Source organism: Talpa europaea (assembly GCF_964194135.1).
Source record: "Talpa europaea genome assembly, chromosome: 9".
Lineage (NCBI taxonomy): Eukaryota > Metazoa > Chordata > Mammalia > Eulipotyphla > Talpidae > Talpa > Talpa europaea.
Genome location: NC_140076.1, coordinates 68,589,329 through 68,612,550, shown reverse-complemented (window position 1 = coordinate 68,612,550; position 23,222 = coordinate 68,589,329). Strand labels below are relative to the sequence as shown.

At 41.6% G+C, this 23,222-nt stretch overlaps 2 protein-coding genes across 2 annotated transcripts in view; one reads left to right on the top strand and one right to left on the bottom strand.

The window, feature by feature from the left end:
* Positions 1–17,950, bottom strand: part of SIMC1 (SUMO interacting motifs containing 1) — a gene marked incomplete at its 3' end in the record, with an annotated part of 64,768 nt that extends 46,818 nt beyond the window's left edge. The window contains exon 1 of the mRNA XM_084242219.1: positions 17,729–17,950. Coding sequence (XP_084098345.1) covers positions 17,729–17,857 — 129 coding nt within the window. The 5' untranslated portion in view covers positions 17,858–17,950. The remainder of the gene's footprint in view (positions 1–17,728) is intronic.
* On the top strand, positions 3,182–3,487 carry LOC311177299 (vacuolar ATPase assembly integral membrane protein VMA21-like; the record flags this gene model as incomplete). Its single annotated transcript, XM_084243189.1, has 1 exon — positions 3,182–3,487. The coding sequence occupies one exon, from the start codon at positions 3,182–3,184 to the stop codon at positions 3,485–3,487; it is 306 nt and encodes a 101-aa protein (XP_084099315.1).
* Positions 17,951–23,222: the final 5,272 nt, after the last annotated feature.

Genomic DNA, 23,222 nt, shown 5'->3' with positions numbered 1-23,222 from the left:
AATATACAGAAGGCACAAATAACCAAGATCAAGAATGAAAAATAAGCAAAAACATGAGAAAATATTATGAGGGTAACTTAGATGGAGTAAATTCCTGGAAAAACAAAACTTGGCAAAACTGACTGAAGCAACTGAGTGGTGAGTACACAGGGAATCACTGCATAATTCATTCTATTTTTTTCCACATGTGAAATTTTCCATAATGAAAAGACATTTTAAAACTGACTCAAACTCAGCCTAAGAGGCTGTCGGCAGCCACTGCAGCACAGGTTCGATCCCTGGCCAGGGAGGTGCCCACATGGCGCAGTAGACCTCTCCTGTCTCGCCCGCTGCTCCCCTCAGCAGTCCCATCTGCCTGTTCTGCTCCCCACTCTGCCTCTGGTGAATCCTCTCACCACCCCATGCCTCTGGCCTCTACCCCAGTTCTTGTATGCATAAATAAATAAATCTTTAAAAAATAATAAAATAAAACTGACTCAAGAAACAGAAAATCAAAAATAGTTCTTTAACAACAAAGAACTGAAAACAGATGTTACAATGTTTTCCTTCAAAAGGATGCCAGAGCCAGGTGATTTTAAAAGGAGAGTTTTGTTAAAAATTATAGAAAAAATGATTTTAATTTTATGCAAGTTTCTTAAAAGGATAAGAAAAATGAGGGGATACCTCCAGCTCATATTATGAGTTAGTATAAATATAACCCAAAATGTAAAAGTACAAGAACTATTAGAAGTCAGTATCAATTAAGAACATAGATGTAAAAAAATCCTAAACAAAATACAATTAAACGAAATCTAACATAACCAAGGTGAGTTTATACTAGGAATCAGGCCTAGTTTAACATTATTAAAAAATCAATTATAGCAATTTACAACAGAAAGAAAATATGATAATCAAAAAGTCAACAAAGCATTTATAAACATTCAACACCCATTCTTAAAAAGAAAAAAAAGATAAAGTAAAAAATAGATAATTTCCTTAATCCATAAAATTTATCTACAAATTATGTAGGGCAAATGTTATACTAAAACACTTAAAAACATTCCCTTTAAAATTAGGAACACAACAAAGTTGTCTACTACTGCTAATTTTATCCAGTTTGTATCAGCATTTCAAGTGCAGTGCAGAATAATAAAAAGACATAAAAAGTATAAAGATAAGAAAGAATAAAACTGTTTCTCATGGAAAACTGAAAAGAATCTATAAATAAATAAGAGTTTAGTATGATTATTGATATAAAAATTACATTTTAAAATCTTTCAACTTACCACCATGGTGCATAATTCCTATGCTGCACAACTCCAGGGGAAGTAATTCACATTGTATTCTGTAGGAATCACACCCCAGGGCAAAATTCATACAAGTAATTCATACAACATAAACAGCAACACACACACACACACTCTCTCTCTCTCTCTCTCTCTTTCTCTCTCTCTCATATATGTAGTTATTTTTGTGACATTCCAGAACATTTTCATTTCTTCCTTCCTGGTATATGACAGAATTGTACTACCTGAACCCCATGATTAGGTAGGGTCATGTGACTAATTCTGCCCAATAAATTGTGAATGGAAGTAACATGCATCACTTCATGTAGTCCTTTAATTTCTGAATGCAGATAAAACAAAGCTTTTTCCCTTCAGATATATCTTAAGGTAATGTTCAAGATAGTGGCAGCTGTTAAGACTGTGTCCCTATATGACTATGATATGCAGACACCCTTCACATCCACATGCAATGGACATGTGGTGTGAATGAAAATAAACCTTTGTTGTTTTAGGCCACTAAGAGGGATTGTTATACCATTATCACCTAGCCTATCCTGATTAATAAAGTACCAGCAACTTGTAATAAATTTCTCAAGAGACACGTTTGAGGCCTTTGTGGGGAAAAAAAAGTATGTTGAAGGATGTTAAAGTTTGGTCTACATAAATGCAAGGATATACTCTGCCATAAATATACCAGATCTCTCCTAATTACACACAGGTGCAGTACAGTCTCAATTAAAATCTTAAAGGTTTTATTGAGGAATATGACAAATTCGAACAGAAGCATAAAAGACTGAGAATAGCCAAGATACTGCTGAAGGACACAGGTACTGGCACTATAAAAACATAAATGAAACAGGAAAGCCAGTTCACAAATAGACCCATACATAGAAGAAAATCTGATTTATGTCGGAGGTGGTATTAAAGACTGGAGGGGAAGGATGGAACTTTAACTGATGGCACTGTTAGTGGCTTCTTTTAATCTTAGGCACTTGTCTCTTTAATTACTTCGCTCTCTTTGTCTCCAAGAGAGACAAAAAAAAAAAAAAAAAAACCCTGTAATATAAGGGTATAAACCACAAGGATTGCAACCCTGTGACAACCAGTTCTGGGAGTAGATCCTTACACCTTTGTCCCAAGCTCCAAGAGATGTCTACTCAAAAAGTTAAGGAGAGATAACACCCATGCTCAGTAGGAAGTAGTTGTGGTAGAAGAGACCTCTACCCCCAACTCTTCTAGAATAAAGAGTAAAATCTCTCTCAGGGGGGCACTGAGTGAGAGTTAGATGGGGCAGGAAGAAATATGTCAGAGCAAAGGAGAACGATTTTCAGCTACCAGAAGACCTTGTGGTTTAAGAAGCCCCAAAGAGCTTGAACCCTGATGGGCACAGACGTTGGCTACACATGTGTGGATGAGAAAAACCTTATCCAAATGTCTTCGTTAACATGCTAACTGACACACCCCTGGAGATTTAAAATGCTAGTGATAAATTCAATGTATGAGAAGGCATGTTGTGCATCTGCACCTGAGCCACTAGAGGACCTCCCAGAACAAGAGTCACCAACTCCCTTGCTGGCCAAAGCCTGGCCCTGCCAACAGTGCTGTTAGTAAAAAGCCAAACTACATCTTGTCCAGGCAGGCATTCCCTTTAGTAGGTCTCCCTGGAGCCTGTCGCTCTTGCCACCGGGGAGGCTCTGAGAATATATCTTTATAATCTCAGTGTAAGGATGATTTCTTGAATAAGATACAAAGTATCAACCTTAAAAACATCTGACTATATTAAAATTTGTTTATCAAAACACCACAAAATTGTAAGACAAGTGAGAAAATGACTCATAAAATCCATATGCAGGGTCGCCGCAGCGCCGCCAGAGCCCCTCCGGCCTCCGAGCACCTGCTGTGGGCACGGCGACGCTATGGAGTGCCTGGATAAAGCGGCGCTGAACGCGCTGCTGCCGCCCGACTTCAGAAATGAAAGTTCATTAGCATCTACTCTGAAGACGCTCCTGTTCTTCACGGCTTTAATGATCACTGTACCTATTGGGTTGTATTTCACAACTAAATCCTACGTATTTGAAGGCGCCTTTGGGATGTCCAATAGGGACAGCTATTTTAATGCTGCTATCGTGGCCGTGGTCGCCGTCCACGTGGTGCTGGCCCTCTTTGTTTATGTGGCCTGGAATGAAGGCTTAAGACAGTGGCGTGAAGGCAAACAGGATTGATGTGAACATCATCTTTTGATAGCATTAAAGCGATTTTTTGAAATGGTAAAGTAAAAAAATAATAAAAATTAAAAAAAAATCCATATGCAATAATGAGTATATAATACTGGGGTAAAAGTAAGATTTTTGTGATATTGTGATATAAGAAATATATTTGGTCTTTATCCCTGGCTCCTGGCACAGAGCTCCTAAAAGCTTTGTAATTTCTTGAGTGTTAGTGATGTGACTAATGGCCAAAAGCCTTAGATGACTGCAGGATTGGAGATAGTTGCCACACAAGCCACCATGTTATGGAAGGGTTAGAATTTTCAGAGCCATTCCCTCAAACTTTGGAAGGAGAGGAACTAGAGATTTAGCTTATCACCACTTGCTTATGATTTAATCATGCCCATGACATGAAGCCTCCATAAAAATCCCCAACAATGGTGTTTGGAAAACTTCTAGGTTAGTGAACGCATACATGTGCGAGGAGGGTGCAAGCACTCCAAACTCTATGGGGACAGAAGCTCCTGCATTTGGAACCTTCCCCTAGGGACTTGGCTGTTCATCTGTATCCTTTATAATTAACTGGTAATAATAGTTTACCTCAGTTCTATGACTCATTTATACAGAAAATCAAACTTAGGCAAGGTTTCTGGGAGACTCAATTTGTGGTCAAGTGTAACAGAAGGTAGATATTTTGAGGACCCACTACCTATGACTGGCATCTGAAGTGGGGGCAATTCTTTATTCAGGAGTTTCTGCACTAGCTGAAGGGAGTGTCAGAATTCAAAAAAACTGTAGGTACCCAGTTGGTGTCCACAGAGTTGCAGGGTTAGTGTGGAGAAAAAAACCCTACCTACACACTTGGTGTCAGAAGCGATAAAACAGAGAATCAGAGTTTTCTTATTAGAGTCTATTCACATAAAATTTTTATAAAAGGCAAAAGCCAACTATATTATTTACATTATACATACAAGTGGTAAAACTGTAGAGAAAATTACCATGAAAATCTGGGAGTAGTTGAGAAGAGGTAGGGTAGCAGGACATGGGCATGTAACTTATACTGATCCAAGAAACATACCTTTTAGTAATGGCAAAATGGTTGCGTGGGCTTTAGCTTTATTTACTCTGTTTCTTACACCATTTTGTGTGTATATGTGTGATATACCTCTCAATAAACATATTTTAATAAAAGAAAGTTTAAAACTCCTTGGGGTAAACTTCCTAAGAAATTTCAACTTACTTAATTTCAAATTACTTAATTTCAACTTACTTAATTTCAACTTACTTAAGAAATATAAACAACTTACTTTAGAACCCTAAACAATTAAATATATTAAAGTACTATTTTTCCATTATTGGGTAAAAAGACACAATTATGTAGGAATGGCTAGGTCTTCCTAAATTAACCTTCTAATTTAAAATGTTTATTTTTAGATTTGTGACAAAATGATACTAAAGCTCAATTATAATATGTGAAACTTTGATTAAAAAACTTTGTTAACTAGATGTGGGGAGATCCTTTCACATGTAGTGTATATTAATTAAATCACCACAATGTACATTATCTATAATGTACATGTCAATTATGCTTTTGTTATTTATATCTCATAAAGCTTAAATTAAAAAAATATGTGGGCCTCTCTGGTGGCACAAGGGGTTAAGCACAGCACCATGAAGCTAACTGAAGCCTTTGTAGCACAAGTTCAATCCCCGGCCGGCCAGGGAGCTACCCACATGGTGCAGCAGACCTGACTAGCCCACTGCTCCCCTCAGCAGTGTATTTCAGTTAGTCTGCCCGTTCTGTTCCCCACTCTGTCTCTGGTGAATCCTCTCAGACACACACACCCCTGCCCCGCACCTCTGGCCTGTACCCCAGATCTTATATGCATAAATAAATAAATCTTAAAAAAAATACTTGACAAGAATAAAAAAAAAATACTGGGACACATGAGCTAGGAATTAATAGTAACCTAATTTTCACTGTATATAGTTCTGTAGTATTTGAGCAGTTTTAGGTTCACAGCAAAATTAAGCTGACATTTGCCTAAAAGATAAATGTCTCCATTTACACCCTCACCACACAACATACACCCTCCCCACTACCAGCATTCCACTCTGCTCTGTACAGTTATCACAATCAGTGAACGTATGCCGATGCTTTATCATCACATCACCCAAGGTCCATGAGGATTCATTCCTGGGGTTGTACATTCCAGAGGTTTTGACAAATGTATAAAGACATGTATCTACTACTGTAATATCACAAAGAATAGTTCACTTCCTAAACAATCCTCTGTGGTTTTGTAGTTCACCCCCAGACTCATAACCTGTGACTTAAACTTGTAAGAAAAGTAACAGAATTAAATTATTAAGCATTGGATTACTAAGAATTAAAAAACTAAGCAGAATTAAATTCTAACAACCCTTTGTTCTCTCTTCTCTCTAATCCCCTCCCTGCCATTAACTTTTCCTCACAACTAATGTTATTTTTCTCCAAATGCATTCCCAGGAACCTTGGAAACTGATTGTTACATCTCTAACAAAATTCCCTGTGCCTCTATGAGGTTGATAATAACACCAAGGACAGACTGTTAGCCCTGAAAAACATTCTCTGCTAAACACAGAGACTTTAATACCTACACTGCCCACACATCCTCAAACCTGGGAATGCAAAGTCTCTTACTTCCTTTACTTGCTGCACTTCCTCACATTCCTCCCTCTTCTCCGCCATATAATCACACCACTCTAGCCATTCACAGAGCTGGTTTTTAAGGTACTCCCTTTAAGTACTGCTAACTCCCTTGGTAATCACTTCGAATAAAATCCTTTGTGAAAAAGACACTCTTGTGGTTCAGTTTGGTTTTCTGTGATGCAGCAAAAGACCAGGTTTGCTCACTTACACTATTGCTAGTCAGCCCTCCCTTCTCACCCTAGGCAATCACTGATCTTTTTTACAGTCTCCAGAGTTTTGACTTTTCCAGAAAGTCACATTGTTGGAATCCTAGAGTAAGCAGTCTTTTTAGACTGGCTCCTTTCATGTAGAAATAATGCATTTAATTCTTCTCCATGTCTTTTCATGACTTGGCAGCTCATTTCTCTTCAGCGACAATAATAGACCAGTGCCTGAATGTATCAGTCTATTTATCAATTACTTTCTGAAGGACAACTTAATTGCTTCCAATACACAGGCTTTGATGTAGATATGTTTTCAATTTATTTGGAACTGAACTAATACTGTTATAGGACAGGGAGAGGGGCAGCCCAAACCCCGCAAACCTGCCTATTCATCCGCCGCATCAACACAAAACATAGGAGACTTTAATGGGAAGGAACTTTAATAAAACTAGGAAACAATACAGGTAAGGCAAAGCGTCTAGTTTCTAAATGAAGCATCCAGAGTTACCCGTCCCCTCATGGGTAAAAGTCCATCCAAATGGGATTGGCCCAGAGCAAGGCCCCAAAGCCTGCCCCAAGTCTAAAGCACCTTCCAGTGGGGACCCACAGAAAAGAGTCAGAAACAACCAGACAAGCCTGGAAGGAAAAGAGCAAAATCAACATCAAGATAAAAGCTGCCATTGTTACCTCCCCACGGGTCTCACCCACATCTGTGTCACCCAGTCCACGACCAAAAGACAAGCGCAGTTTCTTCACGTGTCTCTAGGCTCCATGCGCCTCCTCCAGGTCTCCTGGCTCCATCCTGCTTCCTTCCTCAGTCTCTTCTGCAGCTTCTCCTCTTCCTGCTCAGCTCCACCCTCCCTTGGGTGGGGCAGGGAACCTCCCCCTTTCCTGGGAACCACCCTGTTACAATACCAATCAAAGAACATGACTGCAGGATCATATGGCAAGAGTATGTTAAGTTTTATAAAAAACAGCCAATTGTCTTCCAAAGTGGCCATATCATTTTTGCATTCTGCTAGCAATGAATGAGAATTCCTGTTGCTCCACATTCTTGCCAGCATTTGGTGTCAGTGTTTTGGATTTTGGCCATTCTAACGGATATGTAGTAGTATCTCAGTTTTAATTTGTAATTCCCTAATGATGTATGATGTTGAGCATATTTTCATATTGCCATCTTTATGTCTTCTTTGGTAAGGTGCTTAGTCTTTTGCCCACTGTTAAAGTTCATTTTCTTGTTGACTTTCAAGAGTTCTTTGTATACTTTTAATGTCTTTTATCAGATATGTCTTTTGCAACTATTTCCCCCTCCCCCTGCCCAAGTGTGTGGCTTGTCTTCCCTGGAGCAGAAGTTCTTAATTTTCATTAAGTTCAGTTTAGGAATGATTTTTTTTTTTTTATGGATCATGTTGAATACCATCTAGTATGAAACCTAGTCATGTAGGTTTTTCCTAGGATTGTATAGTTTTGCATTTCACATTTAGATCTATGACTAACTTTGGGTTAATTTTTGTTAAGGGTCTAAGGTCTGTGTCTAGCTTAATTTTTTTGGCATGTGAATGTCCAGTCATTCCAGCACCATTTGTTGAAAAGATGATCTTTGCCCCTTTGTATTACTTTTGCTCTGTTGTCAAAGATAAATTGACTATATTAATGTATGTCTATTTCTTGGCTTTCTATTCTATTCCACTGATCTGTCTATTCTTTCACCAATACCACACTACCTAGATGACTATAGCTTTGGTGTAAATTTTGAAGTCGGGTAGTAGCATGCCCATTATTCTTCTTCAATATTGAGTTCACTTTTCTCACTCTTGCCCCTTCTTTAGAATCAGTTAACTGATACCCATAGAATAACTTGCTAGGATTTTGATTGGGCCTGTGTCAAATCTATATAGGACAATTTCATAGTAACAGACATCTTGACAACACTGGAGCTTCCTATCTAGGATCGTGGAATATCTCTCCTTGTATTTATCTGATAATTTTCATCAGTTTTACAATTTTCCTTCTGTAGATCTTATACACATTGTTAGATTTATACCCAAGTACTAAATTTTTATTTACTTTAAAAGATTTATTTATTCATGCATACAAGAACTGGGATATAGGCCAGATGCATGGGAGGGTGAAAGGATTCACCAGAGACAGAGTGGGGAACAGAACAGTCAGACTGACTGAAATACACTGGTGAGGCGACCAGTGGGTGAGACAGGAGAGGTCTGCCGCACCGTGTGGGATTCTCGCCGGCTGGCTGGGATTGAACCTGCACTGCAAAGGCTGTGGACAGCTTCACAGCACTGCGCTCAACCACCTGTGCCACCAGGGGAGGCCCCCAAGTACAAAATTTTTAAAGATGTAATGTAAATGGTAATTTTTAAACTCTTCCTAAATTAAAATCTAGGTAACTAGCTCTAAATTTCAAGTTAAGTTTTTTTACTTCAAATTCCACTTGTTCACTGTTGGCATTTAGGAAAAATGATTGATTTTTGTAAACTGATCCTGCAATCTTGGTACTGTTATCTATTAATTACAGGAGGTCTTTTTTTTTTTTTTTTTTTTTGGTCAACTCTTTTGTATTTTTTCCTACATAGACTATTATAACATCTAAGAACAGATGGTTTTATTTTTTTTCCCAATCTGTACACTTTTAATTTTTTCCCCCTCTAAAAAAATTTTATTATGAAATAATTATAGATGCACTGAAAGCAAAGATACAAGAGCCCCTTCTAACCCATTGCCACTCTCCTCCCATAGTTACATCTTCCATAAATACAGCATAGCATCGCTCTGGGAACACAGTAAACAAAGTTGCACTCAAAAGTCATTGAGAATGTGTTTCTGCCCAAAAGCTGTCCCACCCCTGCAGATTCCTATAAAGATGATGACTAAGAAGTTGGCTACAAACAGGAGCCTGACAATCAAATCTGAAGACCTTAAACCTTTACGTCGAGAAGGAAAGGAAGATATGACAGTACAAAAAGGAGAAATACCCTAAGTACCTAGTCATAGACTGTGATAAGAAAATCATTTCTGGGCCTCCCCGGTGGCGCAGCGGTTGAGCGCTGGGTTGTGAAGCTGCCCGCAACCTCTGCAGCGCCGGTTCGATCCCCGGCTGCTCCCCGGCCACCGGAGGAGGGTCCCACATGGCCCGCAGACCTCTCCTGCCGCCCGCTGCTCCCCTCAGCAGTGGATTTCGTCAGTCTGCCTGTTCTGTTCCCCGCTCTGGCTCTGGTGAATTCTCTCACCCTCCCGCGCTTCTGACTGTACCCAGTGCTTGTGTAAATAAATAAATAAACAAATCTTTAAAAAAAAAAAAAAGAAAGAAAAGAAAATCATTTCTATTGTCAAAAATCTGAAGGCTCTTGGTTGGTTCCCATTTTCCTTCTGGGGGATGCTGCCTGGGCTATATTTGTCATTTCAACTAAAACCCAATATTCTCATCATTAGATCCCAATGAGAATCATTTAAATTGTACTTTCATTAAGAGGAGAAAAATCTTTGTAAGCATGTCAACAAAGACAAAAATTATAAAGGGAAAGAGTGACAGACTTGACTGCATAAAAATATAAAACTTCTGGGCCTCCCCGGTGGCGCAGCGGTTGAGCACTGGGTTGTGAAGCTGCCCGCAGCCTCTGCTGCGCCAGTTCGATCCCTGGTTGCTCCCCGGCCACCGGAGGAGGGTCCCACATGGCCCGCAGACCTCTCCTGCCGCCCGCTGCTCCCCTCAGCAGTGTGCTTCGGTCCTTCTGCCTGCTCTGCTCCCCGCTCTGGCTCTGGTGAATTCTCTCACCCTCCCGCGCTTCTGACTCTACCCAGTGCTTGTATAAATAAATAAATAAAAAGAAATCTTAAAAAAAATATATAAAACTTCTGTAAAGAAAACTAAAAGAAATAAAACTTTGGGGAGAAATGTGACATGTGGGACAGTAGGGGTTGCACAAACTCCTAGTACAAGTTACTACAGGCTCTTTGTAAGGATCGAGGGGAGACTCTATTCCATGTCTTTTCTCTTTGTTTCTGGCGTCACCAGTAATCCTTGAATTCTAACTGCGAAACTCCCCTATTTGCTTCCACATGGTATTCTTCCTGTCTTTACATCCTCTTCTTATAAAGACACCAATCATAATGGATTAAGGATCCACCCTACCCCATATGACCCAATCTTCACTGATTACACCAGATGACCCTATTTCCATATAAGGGAACATTTTGTGGTGGGGGCTAGAACCCAGTTCAACCCATCAAGAGTCTTTATATGTAAGTAAAACTTGTAAACTAGTAAGAAAAGTAATGCCTGAATAGGACAAGAACACACAATTCAAACACAAACATTGCATATATTATATATATTGTATATTGCATGCATGTTATATATATTGTATAGTATATATGCTAATACAAAAAATCAAAATGGAGTCATCCCAGTCTGAGTACAAACCAAGTGTGGGAGGGCATCATTCTTGATTCCCTCCTTTCCCTCATTATTCACATCCAAGTTGTCGGGACCTATTGATTTTACTTTCTAAATTTCTGCTATATCCCCCTAGTCTCCAAGCCTGTACAACCACTCTAGTCCAAGCTACAGTTATCTCTGGTCTGGATTACCATAACAACCTCTCAGACTGATCTCTCCGATTCCACTTTTGTCCCCTTACATATTTCTCATTTGTTTGAGACAGGTTCATTTTTCACAGGCTGCATGACACTCCATCCAGCTAGTACTGGATATGCTGATTGGAAATGGGAATGAACAGTTATTGGAGGAATCAAATGACCAGTGGGACTGGAATATGAGTGGAGGACAGACTCAGAAAAGACAAGCATGGGTGGGATAGGTTATATAGGGCCTTGCAGACCACATAAGGAAATCTGGTTTATTAGATTATGAAAACAATCTAATATTTCCAGTCTCACAGAAGTTACTGCTATGTCATTCACATATTTGTTAGTAAGTGTACTGCTTATATCTGTACACTAGAACATAAATCCAGTGTTACCTTGTTCACCTCTGGTCCCCAGCATCAGAGAAAGTATTCCGTATTTATTTAAAGAATTTATTGCAACCAAAAAGAAAAATCAAAACCATGACATCTCACAGAATTTGGGTACAAGAGCAGCAAAGATTACAAGAATAAAAAGGACTTTTTTTTCCTTCCTAGCAGACATAACACTTATGTGACTGTTACTGTTTATCACCACCTAATGTGAAAGCTCCATGAAGGCAGGATCTTGCTTTCGTCTCCATTGTATTCTCCATGCCTTTACAAGTACCCGGTATATACAGGTATGCCTTGTTTTACTATACTCTACACTACTGTATTTTTATACAATTGAAGGTTTGTGGTAACCAGGTGTTGAGTAAGTGTATAGACAATTTTTTTCCAACAGCATGTGCTTATTTTGTGTCTCTGTGTCACATTTTGGTGATTCTCTTATTTCAAATTTTCATGTTATTATGTTATTGTAATCTGTAATCAGTGATCTTTGATGTTACTATTATAATTGCTTTGGGGCACCACAAAATGTACCTACATGTGACAGTAAACACAATCAATAAATGTTGTGTGTGTTCTAATTGCTTCACTAACTTATCCTTGTCCTGTCTCTCCTCTCATGGAGTCTCCCTATTCCTGAGACACATAATATTGATATTAGACCAATTAATAACCCTACAATGGCCTCTAAGTGTTCAAGTGAAAGAAAGAGTTGCACATTTCTCACTTTAAATAAAAAGCTAGAAATGATTAAACTTAGTGAAGAAGGCATATGGTAAATAAGACAGGCCAAAAGCTAGGCCTCTTGCAACAGTTAGCCAAGTTATGAATGCAAAGGAAAAGTTCTTGAGGGAAATTAAAGCTACCAGTAAACACATGAATGAAAAAAAAGAACAAACCAGTCTTATCACTGATACAGAGAAAATTTTAGTAATCTGGACAGAAGTTCCAAAAAACAGCCAAAACATTCCATCAAGCCAAAGCCTAATCCGCAGTAAGATCTTAATTCTCTTCACTTCTTTGCAGGCTGCAGAAGAAAAGTCTGAAGCTAGCAGAAGATGGCTCATGAGGTTTCAGGAAAGAAGTTATCTCTATAACATAAAAGTGCAAGGTGAAGCAGCAAGTGCTGATGGAGAAGCCGTAGCAAGCACTGATGAGGGTGGCTTCTCTAAACAACAGATTTTCAATGCAAACAAAACAGACTTGTATTGGTAGAAGATACCATCAAGGAGAAGTCAATGTCTGCCTTCAAAGGACTGATTGACTCTTTTGTTAGGGGCTAATGCAGCAGGTGACTTCAAGTTAAACCCAATGTTCACATACCATTCCAAAAATCCCAGGGCTCGTTAAGTTATGCCAAGTCTACCCTACTTGTGCTCTATAAATGGAATACAACCTGGATGACATCTGTTTACAACATGGCTTACTGAATATTTTACACCATTCTTGAATCCTACTGCTCAGAAAAAAAGATTGCTTTCAAAATATTACTGCTCACTAACAATGCACCTGGTCATCCAAGAGCTGTGATGGTGATATACAAGATTAATGCTGCTTTCAAGTCTGCTAATATGACATCCATTCTGCAGTCCATGAATTAAGGAGCAATTTTGACTTTTAAGTCTTACTGAAGAAATACATTTCACATGGCTATAACTGCCACAGAGAGAGTCCTCTGATGAATCCAGGCAAAGTCAATTGAAAATTTTCTGGGAAGGATTCACTATGCTAGACGCCAGTAAGAAAATTTGTGATTCATGGGAGGAGGTAAAAATCTTCAACCCTCATGGATGACTTTAAGTGGGTTCAAAATCCTCAGTGGAAGTAACTGCAGATGTGATAGATAACTAGAATTAGAAGTGGAGCCAAACAATGTGACTGAATTGCTCAGTCTCACAATAAAACTTGATGAGGAATTGCTTCCTACAGATGAGCAAAGAAAGTCGTTACTTGAGATAAAATCTACTCCCGGTGAAGAGGCTATGAACACTGTTGAAATGACAACAATTAAGAATAGCATATAAATATAGTTGATAAAGCAGTGCCAAGTTTTGAGACAACAGACTCCAATTTTAAAAGTTCTACCGCAGGTAAAATGCCCTAAAATAGCATTGCATGCTAGAGAAATCGTTCATGAAAGAAAGACAACACTGATGCAGCAAACCTCATTGTCTTATTTTAAGAAATTCCCACAGACACGCCAACCCCCAGCAGCCACCACCTTGATCAGTCAGCAGCCATCAACATTGAGGCAAGACGCTTCCTTCACCAACAAAAAGATTGTACCTTGCTGAAGGCTCATTTGATGGTTAGCATTTTTTTTATTAATAAAGTATATTTAAAATTAAGATCTGTACATTTTTTTAGACATACTGCCATTGCACACTTAACAGACTACAGCACAGCACAGCTTAAACATATACATGGAATTGAAAACCAAGAAATTCACGTGACTCACTTTATTGTGGCATTTGCTTTATTATGGTGATCTGGAACCAAACCAGCAACATCTCTGAGATGTGCCTTTAGTAAGTGTTCAATAAATATTTACTGAGTAAGTCGATGATACCTAGGGATGACCTGAGAGTGGCAAGAGGAGCTGATGAAACATAATTGGTGTACTATTTCTGTAGGAAATTTGGCAACATACAGCAAAGTCCTTAAAGGAGGCATATCTTTTGACTCCGCAATCTCACTTCTCAGAGGCAATGTAGCCTAAATAAACAAATGAGCAAGGTTATTTATGAGGGAATTCTTCACTGGGTTGTTTATAAGAGAAAATTTAGAAATACCAGCATGATATCCATTAATAGGAGATCATAAACACTATATATCTACACAATGAAATATATTAACATATTGGTGAAGATATTTATTGGTGTGGAAAAAATAAAAAATATAAAGAATTACATAAGGAGCAAGACTTCATTTTTACAAAAACACATACTGGGGACATACAAGTTTGTATGTGTGTACATATGCATTTATGATGCATAGTTAAAAGATGAGATAGACTTACTTCAAAATGTTAACAAACATTTCTAAATTTTTTGTAATGAGGTCAATCAAAATGACCTGAGCATGTTCTGTTTTGTTTTTTGTTTTTTTTTTTTTAATAGAGGCATGTTTTATTTATTTATTTGTTTGTTTGTTTGTTTTGTTAATACATGCACTGGGTACAGTCAGAAGCGCGGGAGGGTGAGAGAATTCACCAGAGCCAGAGCGGGGAGCAGAGCAGGCAGAAGGATCGAAGTACACTGCTGAGGGGAGCAGCGGGCGGCAGGAGAGGTCTGCGCGCCATGTGGGACCCTCCGCTGGTGGCCGGGGAGCAGCAGGGGAGCAGCCGGGGATCGAACCGGCGCCGCAGAGGTCGCGGGCAGCTTCACAACCCAGCGCTCAACCGCTGCGCCACTGGGGAGGCCCTGTTCTGTTTTTATAAGTAGGAAAAAAAGCAATAAATATTATTGAAAACAGACACACTTCAGCAATTTAATGAAGACTAAAGCTCAAGAACCAGGAGTCCAGAAATGTCATATAATACTGGAGATGGTTTTCTGATTTCCTAAATTCAAGCAAATTGTATCCCTTCGGACAATATTTGTAAAAAAAAAAAAAAAAAAATTATGAAACTTGCTTCTTTTACTTAATTGTCTGCCAAGCTTGCGAATGTCAGGCCTGCTACAACACAATGTTAGCAAATGCTATTACTTTATACTGGGTGTTTTTCTTGCATTACCTCATTAAATACCTTCTAACGTTCTGCCAGGTAAGTATGAATGTTAACAAGCCAAAGGTTGTTAACAGCACTTGCCAACCCTCACACAGCTGCTTCCTATGGGAGTCCTGATTTGAACAGAGGTCTCTTTGACCCTCAGGGCTTTTAGGAAGAGCTAACTAAAAGTACTTTAGGCTTTATAACCTTGCAAATCTCTTAAGTCTCTTATCTTTTACATGATTTTCCTATTAGTCTTATCTAATATGCAAGGAAGATAAAAGAACAAGCTTGGAATTTTTTTGGAAAGCTAGAGTAAATGTCTGGAGAAGCAACATTTACACTGGGTGCTACACCCGAGGACTTGTTTTTCATTTCTCTTCAACCCACAAGGCTCAATATCAAAATGCTTGGTTGGGCAGTCAAAGGGAGGGGAGCAATTTGACAGAGCACCCATATGTGTGTGTGAAGGGCCACAATAGCAACAGACACAACAGCCTGGAATAAGGCATCTGTGCACTGGTGAGGAAAGGAAGCAGGTATGAAGGACAAAGTTAAGGGCAAGTGAGAAAAGAGGCAAGAAGAAAGAGAAGTCTGGAGGAAAGGCAATTGAAAGTTACTCTGTGGGATTTTTTTCCTCCTATCTTTTTTTGCTCTCTCTACTCTCTTCCTTGATTTCTCAATCATATTAGGTCTCAATGCTCCTTTCCATATGGCTGATTACTAAATCTGTCCTTTCCTGTTCTCCAGAGTTCAACTCCTTTGAGGTCCAAACTGAATGCAGTTTTCCTGCCACCCCAAGCCTGTTCCTATTCTTGTACTTGACCTCTGGATGTTACCAAATATCCATCGAAACTGCTCTCTCTCTCATTCTTTATACCATTCTTTCATCCAATAAAAATTTATTATGGATCTATGATGTTCCAAACACTGCCTGCCATAGCACCCATTTGCTCACCAAGTTGAAAATCTCCTGCCTGTCCATCTCATCTTAATTCTTTGCAGAGAATTACTGAGTATCCCTCTTACTGGAGCAGTGGCACTGTATGTTGATTTTGCATGCCATCTTTTCTCTAGTGACCACCTAGCATCTGGCACTATACCTGGGACATGTAAGAGACTCCCAGCAAAGCTGAGGGGCTACCAACTGGCTGGGAAGGGGTTTGGAAGAGTAGAAGTTAGGAGGTTTGTCTTGAAGGAGTATTTGCGTATAAGTGACATGTTTTCCTTTAACTCTTTCAAGTATGTGTAAGGTAAATAGTTTTCGGGCTTTTCTGCCCTCCCACCATTAGGATTGCATTCCTGATGGCGGGCACCTGTATTTGTTACATTGTTATAAGTTATGTTTACTTCTGTGGGCCACAGCTGCAGTACTGAGATACTCGCCAAGAGAAGCAGAGGCAGGAGAAAGAGGCCGAAGAGAGAGAAGGAGCGAAAGAACGCCGGAGAAGCCCAGATTGAAGACTTGGGGGGGGGGGGGGAGGAGGCCAGTAGGAACCCCTGCCCGCAGTATATCTGGTTGCTGCATAACATGTAAAAGCTCAATAAAAGCCTGAGAAAGGCACTGAGGGCTCCAGGACTCTCCTTTACTGGTCTGGAATCAAATCACAGATAACCTGCTCAAATCACAGATAACCTGTTCCGTGCCCTTCCTGCCGTTACAGGATGTATATAAATAACATCATTGTGATCACTCTTTTATTTCTGGGGGAAATTGTGGGAAGTCTGGTGTTGAGAGCGTTCAGCTACAGGGAAAGCCAGTCCATTTACATCAAGAGTACTCAAAGCCACTTGTTGAACATATCACAGTCTGTCACAGGGATAACGGATGTTATATTCGCCATTATAGCCCCAGTTCCCAGAACGTCTGGTCCGTAGCAGGGGTTCAATAAACATCTATGGAGGATTCTAGAAAAGCAGGGACCATGGATATTCTTCTAGTCACCATCTCAGGAAGAAGCACAAAGACTTACTTTGTCCTTTCTTTGTAAGGAGCCAGAGGGAAAAAGAAACAGTACTCGGTATTTCCCTCCCTGTTCGGCAGAGCTTGGTGTTTGCTCAGAGGAGTAAATCACCTCCTGCACAGCTCCAAAACTGGGCCCCTTGCTCGGCTGCCAGGCCCTGGAGCACGGCCACCATCTGGCCCAGGCCCTCGCTTCCTTCCCTCCCAGCCTGGCTCCCGTTACCTCCCCGCACACATCTGTACCCACCACAAGCCAGACGATTACACGCCCTGCGCCCTCGCCTCGAGGTCCGGCCTCCCCCCAGGGCTGACTCCCCGCGCACCCCGCCTGCCTCCCCGCCCAGGCTCGGCCTCGACGCCCGGGCCGGGCCTCGGACGCCACGGCCGCCCCCGCCCCGCCCCGCCCCGGGACGCGGTCCGTGCGCTCGGCCGCCGCTCTGCAGCCCCCCAGCGCGCTCATTCTTGGGGTGCTGGGCCCGAAGGCCCGGCCGGGCCGGCGCAGGCCCACCGCGACCCGTCCGGCCCGGGCGGGCGGCGAGGCGGGAAGCGGCCGCAGCCGTGGGGCGCCGCGGGGCGGGCGGCGGGCGCCGGAGGCCGCGGGCCCGGCTCAGGGTCGCCGGACGAGCGGCCGGCGTCGCGGCGGCGCCCCCGCCACGGGCCGGCCGGGCGAGGCGCGCCCGCTCACTCACCACGGTCCGGCGGGGCAGCGCGCCGGGCGGCCGGGACAGGGTCCGGCGGATCCTCCGCGCCCGGCCCGGGCGGGACCCCCCGGAGCTCTCGGAGCCGCTGTCGTCCGAGATCACGATGAAGTCCTCCATGGCTGCGGGCGGCCGGCGGCCCGGGCGGCGGCGGCGGCGACTTCGGTTCCTGCTGCTGAGGCGGCGGCGACGGCGGCGACGGCGGCGGCAGCGACAAACGGGGCCATCACCCCGCCGGCCCCGCCCCCTCCCCGGCCCCGCCCCCAGGCCCCGCCCCGCCCCGGCCCCGCCCCCGGCGGCGGCCGCGCGAGGCCGGGTCGGGGTGGCGGTCGCTGTGCTTGGCGGCGGCCGCGGGCCTCTCTTCCGAGGTGGAAAGAGAGAAAATCAGGTCGCAGCCGGTTTGGGCCGGTGTCGGGGGTTGGGCGTGTGCGACGCCGAGGCGGCAAGGGCTGCCCCAGCTGCGCCCAGCTGACGAGAGTGTGAAGTGAGGTGTGAACAGGGCTTCTGAAGCCTGTGCTGACTAACCAGCCTCAGAGGGGTCCTCCGGGGTGGGGGGGCCCGGCCTGGGACTGATGGGGTAGAGGCCCCTCAGGGACGCTGGGTGGGTGACCAGGCCTTTGCGAGTGCTTGGAGAGAGGCCCCGGGTCTTTGTGCACATGTGCAAGGGGAAATTCCTAGAAGTGGAATTACTGGGTCAAAGGCTGCGTTTCTCTGGCTTGGGTAAATGATGATGGGTTGCTTTCCTAAGTTGTCCCAGTGTATAGTTTCACCGACAATCCATGCCCTTCAGGTTGTTAAACTGCGTGATCTCAGTTGGTCGCAGGATCAGAAACTGAAAAATGCATAAGGAGAAGCTGTTTAGTACCAGATGCCCCATAATTGGATGTAATGAATGACCAGAATCGTGAAGAGGAAAGCGATCCATCCGGTCGAGGGAGAAGTGGCAGGTAGGCAGGTAGGTAAGTGGTTCGTCTTAGGGCAGGGGCATTAGCGTCAAGATAGGATCTGGGTTCAAATAAATGTGTTCGTTGACAAAATCCCATCCCCCAGCCTGCAGAAACTTGGTAAAATGTATTAACAGATCCAAAGGAAAATGTGTTCATCCTAGAAGAATGTTTATATATACATTGAGAATCACCGGTCTGGTGGGCAGGAAATCTGGGGCCAACCATTTCAGATGTTTTGGTTGGATGGCAGAAATCATCCTTGTTGCCAAGGGATTCATTAAGTTGCCTTTATTAAAAGCCATAAAACATTAGTTTAACTACCTTGAAACACTGTTTTCTCAAGGCTTCAGTGACTCTGGACTACTCTTACCACTTCTTTTCAGTCTCAGCTGATTTCTACTTTTTATCCACTTCTTAAATCTTGGTGTTCTTGAGAGTTCTGACATAGGCCTCCTTCACACACTTCTCCCTACACAGAGTCCCAACTATTTCCATGGCTTTAGTGATAATTTTTATGCCAGTGACTCCCACAGGCTTTTCTCCAGTCCAGCACTGTCTTTACTTTGTATATAAATTTTATCTAACCAGAGGGCTATTGAATGTCATTGTCATCTCAAGCAGAATATGTCTAAAACTGAACTCACCCTTTCTACCCCCTCATACAAAAAGGCCCGTTTTTCCTTCTGTCTTCCTTAGTTAGAGCTTTTAGGGGAGATACCACCAGCCAGCAATTGGTCAAATGAGAAATCTGAGCATTATGCTTGATTTTTCCTTTTCCTCATCAGTGTACTTTACCTTCTAAATATTACTTATAATTATGCCCTTTTTTGGGCCTCTGCTGTTAATGGTTCTACACAAGCAAAGATCACCCTGGCCCAATCGATGTAGTAGCTTTCCATCCTGTCTTCCTGAATCTATTCTATTTCATTCCTTCCTCCAAAGTGATCTTTAAGAAAGTACGTTAACAAGCTCTCTTTAGCGACTTCCTAATAACACTATGTGTTAGTCTGCTCAGATTGCTGTACAAAATACCATAGTCTGGTGGCTTAAACAACAGAAATTTATTTTCTCACAGTTCTCGAGGCTGAGATGTCCAAGATCAAAGGTGCTGCCAATTTGATTCTGGTGAAGACTCTTTCCTTGGAGTGCAGATTTTTCACTGCATCCTCACATAATCTTTCCTCAGTGGGCATACATAGGGAAAAGGAAAGAGAGTTGGGTGGGAGAGGGAGGGAAATGGGGAGAGAGAGAGAGAGAGGAGAGATAGAGTTAGTTCTCCTCTTATAAGGCCACTATTTCATTATGAATGCTCCATTCTTGTATTCTAATCTAACTGTAATAATTTCCCAAAGGCCTCATCTCCAAATACCAATATATATATATATATATTTTTTTTTATATATTTGGGAGTTACAGCTTCAATGTAAGAACTTTAGGGGACGCTCTGTCTCTGGTGAATTCTCTCACCCTCCAACATCTCTGACTGTACCCCAGTTCTCATATAAATAAATAAATCTTTAAAAAAAAGAACTCTGGGGGAATATAAACATAACATCATAAACTTCTAAATATGAAGACATAAATATGTATATTTGTATATTTCATAAATAAGATATATATATAGCAAATATATGATATGTAGTAAATGTATGATTTCAGAATGTAAATTCTGTCTTAAAAATGGAAAAATTTTGAACACTATGATATACACATTTTAGTGTTAAGGAATGAAGTGTACTAAAGTCTGCAAGTTACTTTTTGTTCACTTTTTAAATTTTTTTAAATCAATTTTTCAGTTGTTTACATATAACTTTATAGGTACATTTTCACACTTCCATGTGTGCACATGCTTCACTTGCCCCACTAAACTCCCATGTCAATGTCCTATCCCCTTCCTTCCTCTCTCCCCACCTCTGGTAACCAGTATATTTTTCAGACTAAGAATTATTCTTTGCTGTGCTTTGCCAGCATGTGGTTTGTTTTTTTTTTTTTTTTTTTTTATTCTACACATACTCAAGGGAGAAAGCAGTGAACAAGATAGATATATCTCTAGTCCATGGCACTTGTAGTTTATGGGAAGACAAACAATAAACTAGTAAATAATTATAAATTCCTGTCGGTATATTACCACTTTGAAAAGTCATAATTTTAAGATATAAATGTGAAACAATTTTATTTTTTCCACTATAACCACTGCTACTGGCTTTAGAAATTCTTTTGCTATCTAGATAGTGGGCTCTCAAGAATATTCTACTCTAGGGCCTCCCTGGTAGCGCAAGGGGTTAAGTACCGCACTATGAAGCTATCTGCAGCCTCTGCAGCATGAGTTAGATCCCTGGCCTGCCAGGGAGCAACCCACATGGTGCAGCAGACCTCTCCTGTCTCACCCGCTGCTCCCCTGAGCAGTGTATTTCAGAAAATCTGCCTGTTCTGTTCCCTACTCTGTCTCTGGTGAATCCTCTCACCCCACCCCCAACATCTCTGGCCTGTACCCTAGCTCTTGTACGCATAAATAAATTAATCTTAAAAAAAAAAATTCTACCCTGGTTCTATAACTGTGCAGTCACTTTTATTTTTCTTTTAAATATTTTTTTTTATTTATGCATACAAGAACTGGGGTGCAGGCCAGAGGTGCTGGGGGTGAGAGGATTCACCAGAGACAGAGTAGGGAGCAAAATAGGCCCTCTGGGGGGGGGGGGGTTGGGGGGCAGGATTGAACTCAAGCTGCAATGGCTGGTGATGCTTGATAGTGCTGAGACTTTAACCCCTGCACCACCAGGGAGGCCCATTGTGCAGTCACTTTTAATAATTTATAGCCTCATTTCAAATATTAGGACTTAGACCATTTAAAATATTTTATCTTGCATTTAATTCATCTCTTCCTAGTCTCCTGATGCAGATGGACTTAGTGGAGGGGTGGTAATGTCACCCTCCTCCTTTTCCCTTGGCTCTTGTGCCTCTCAAGTAGGAATGAAGAGGAGGGAGAAAGAATGTTCTCCACAAGATTGTTATCCATGAAGATTTGGCTGTTCTGTTTCTGCTAGTGGTTGCTATTTCAGTGAGTTTTCCCAGTGTGTCAGGTATCCCCATTCCAGTTCTCTTACTTGCACTGAGGATGTTGAGAATGCAGTTGTTGCTTTCTGGGGTCTCCCCTGCATACTCCCTCACTGAGAGAGGTTAGTGTCAATCCCTTTCTCCTGCACACCACCATCAGTCCCTGCCAGAGGCAGTCTAATCTAGCCTTTTGTTGTGGTGGGATCCTTGTCTGGAGGTGTTGCTTGGGGAAAGCCACCAAGAGCCTTAGGCCTCAGTTACTTCCTGTGTTGTCCAGTTCACACATGGACATGTATGAACATACATGTATAATTCAAGGAGAAAGGGAATGCAGGCTCTCATCTTGGTGCTCTACTCTCAGTACCAGCTATCTTTCTTCTCCATTCCTTCACCCCCAAGGGTATCAGGGGCTTGTCCAGGTTAATGGTTCAGTAACTTTCAGTCAAATTCTCAGCTTGGAGAGGGGGGAGAGCAATAGTTTGTTGTACCTTCAGCTTATGGGAAGGGAGTGAGGTAAGAAGTTGAATGGTCCCTGCCTTCACCTGGAGAGAAGTAATGGGTGGTTGCCATCTATTATCAGTAATATTCACCCCTGGATATATGAACTGCCTGGGGGGAAAAATCCAGGTATCTGCTTTTGTTGCAAGAATTTATGATAAAGTGACTAATATTAACTAGCAGTCAATCATAAAAATAATGATGTGATTTTAGGAGTACAACAGTGTTCTGAATATATATATATCTTTCTCATTGGTCATCCTGCCTGAAACTCAGAAAACACGGGGGCCCAGGTAGCATAATATAAGAATACTTGAAAAGTACGGTGTCCTCATCTGGTAACCCAGATGAATGAATACTGGCCCTGAAGTTGATTACCTTAAAACTATAAATGTTGTTATTTATGTTTTCTTGGCCATCCTGGACCTGTCTTGAAATTATGTCATTTACCCACAACTTCCAAAATTATGTTTTATTTTTCTTTCCTTGTTTTTCCAGGTGGCCTACTTTATTTTTTCTAATTTTATTGTGATTTAATTGTCCTATAACATCATATAAATTTAAGGTATACAATGTCATGATTTGATACACATGTATATTTTGCAAAGCGTTTACCACAATAAGGTTAATTAACACATCCCTCACTTCACATGATTTTCATTTTGTTGTTGTTATGGTAAGAATGTTAAAGCTCTATCCTCAGAGCAACCTTCCGGTGTCCACATGGTATTTACTATAGTCAGTTACCACGCTGTACCTTAGATCTCACTTATTCATCTTATAACTCAAAGTTTGTACCGTTTCATCAACATCCTCCCATTTTCCCACCCCCCAACCCCTGACATCCCCCTTTCTTCTCTCTATTTCTGAGTCTGATGTTTTTAGATTATATATGTAAATGAGATCATACAGTATTTGTCTTTTCCTGAATTATTTCACATAGCATAATGCCCTCAGGGTCCTCTCATGTTGTCACATATGGTAGG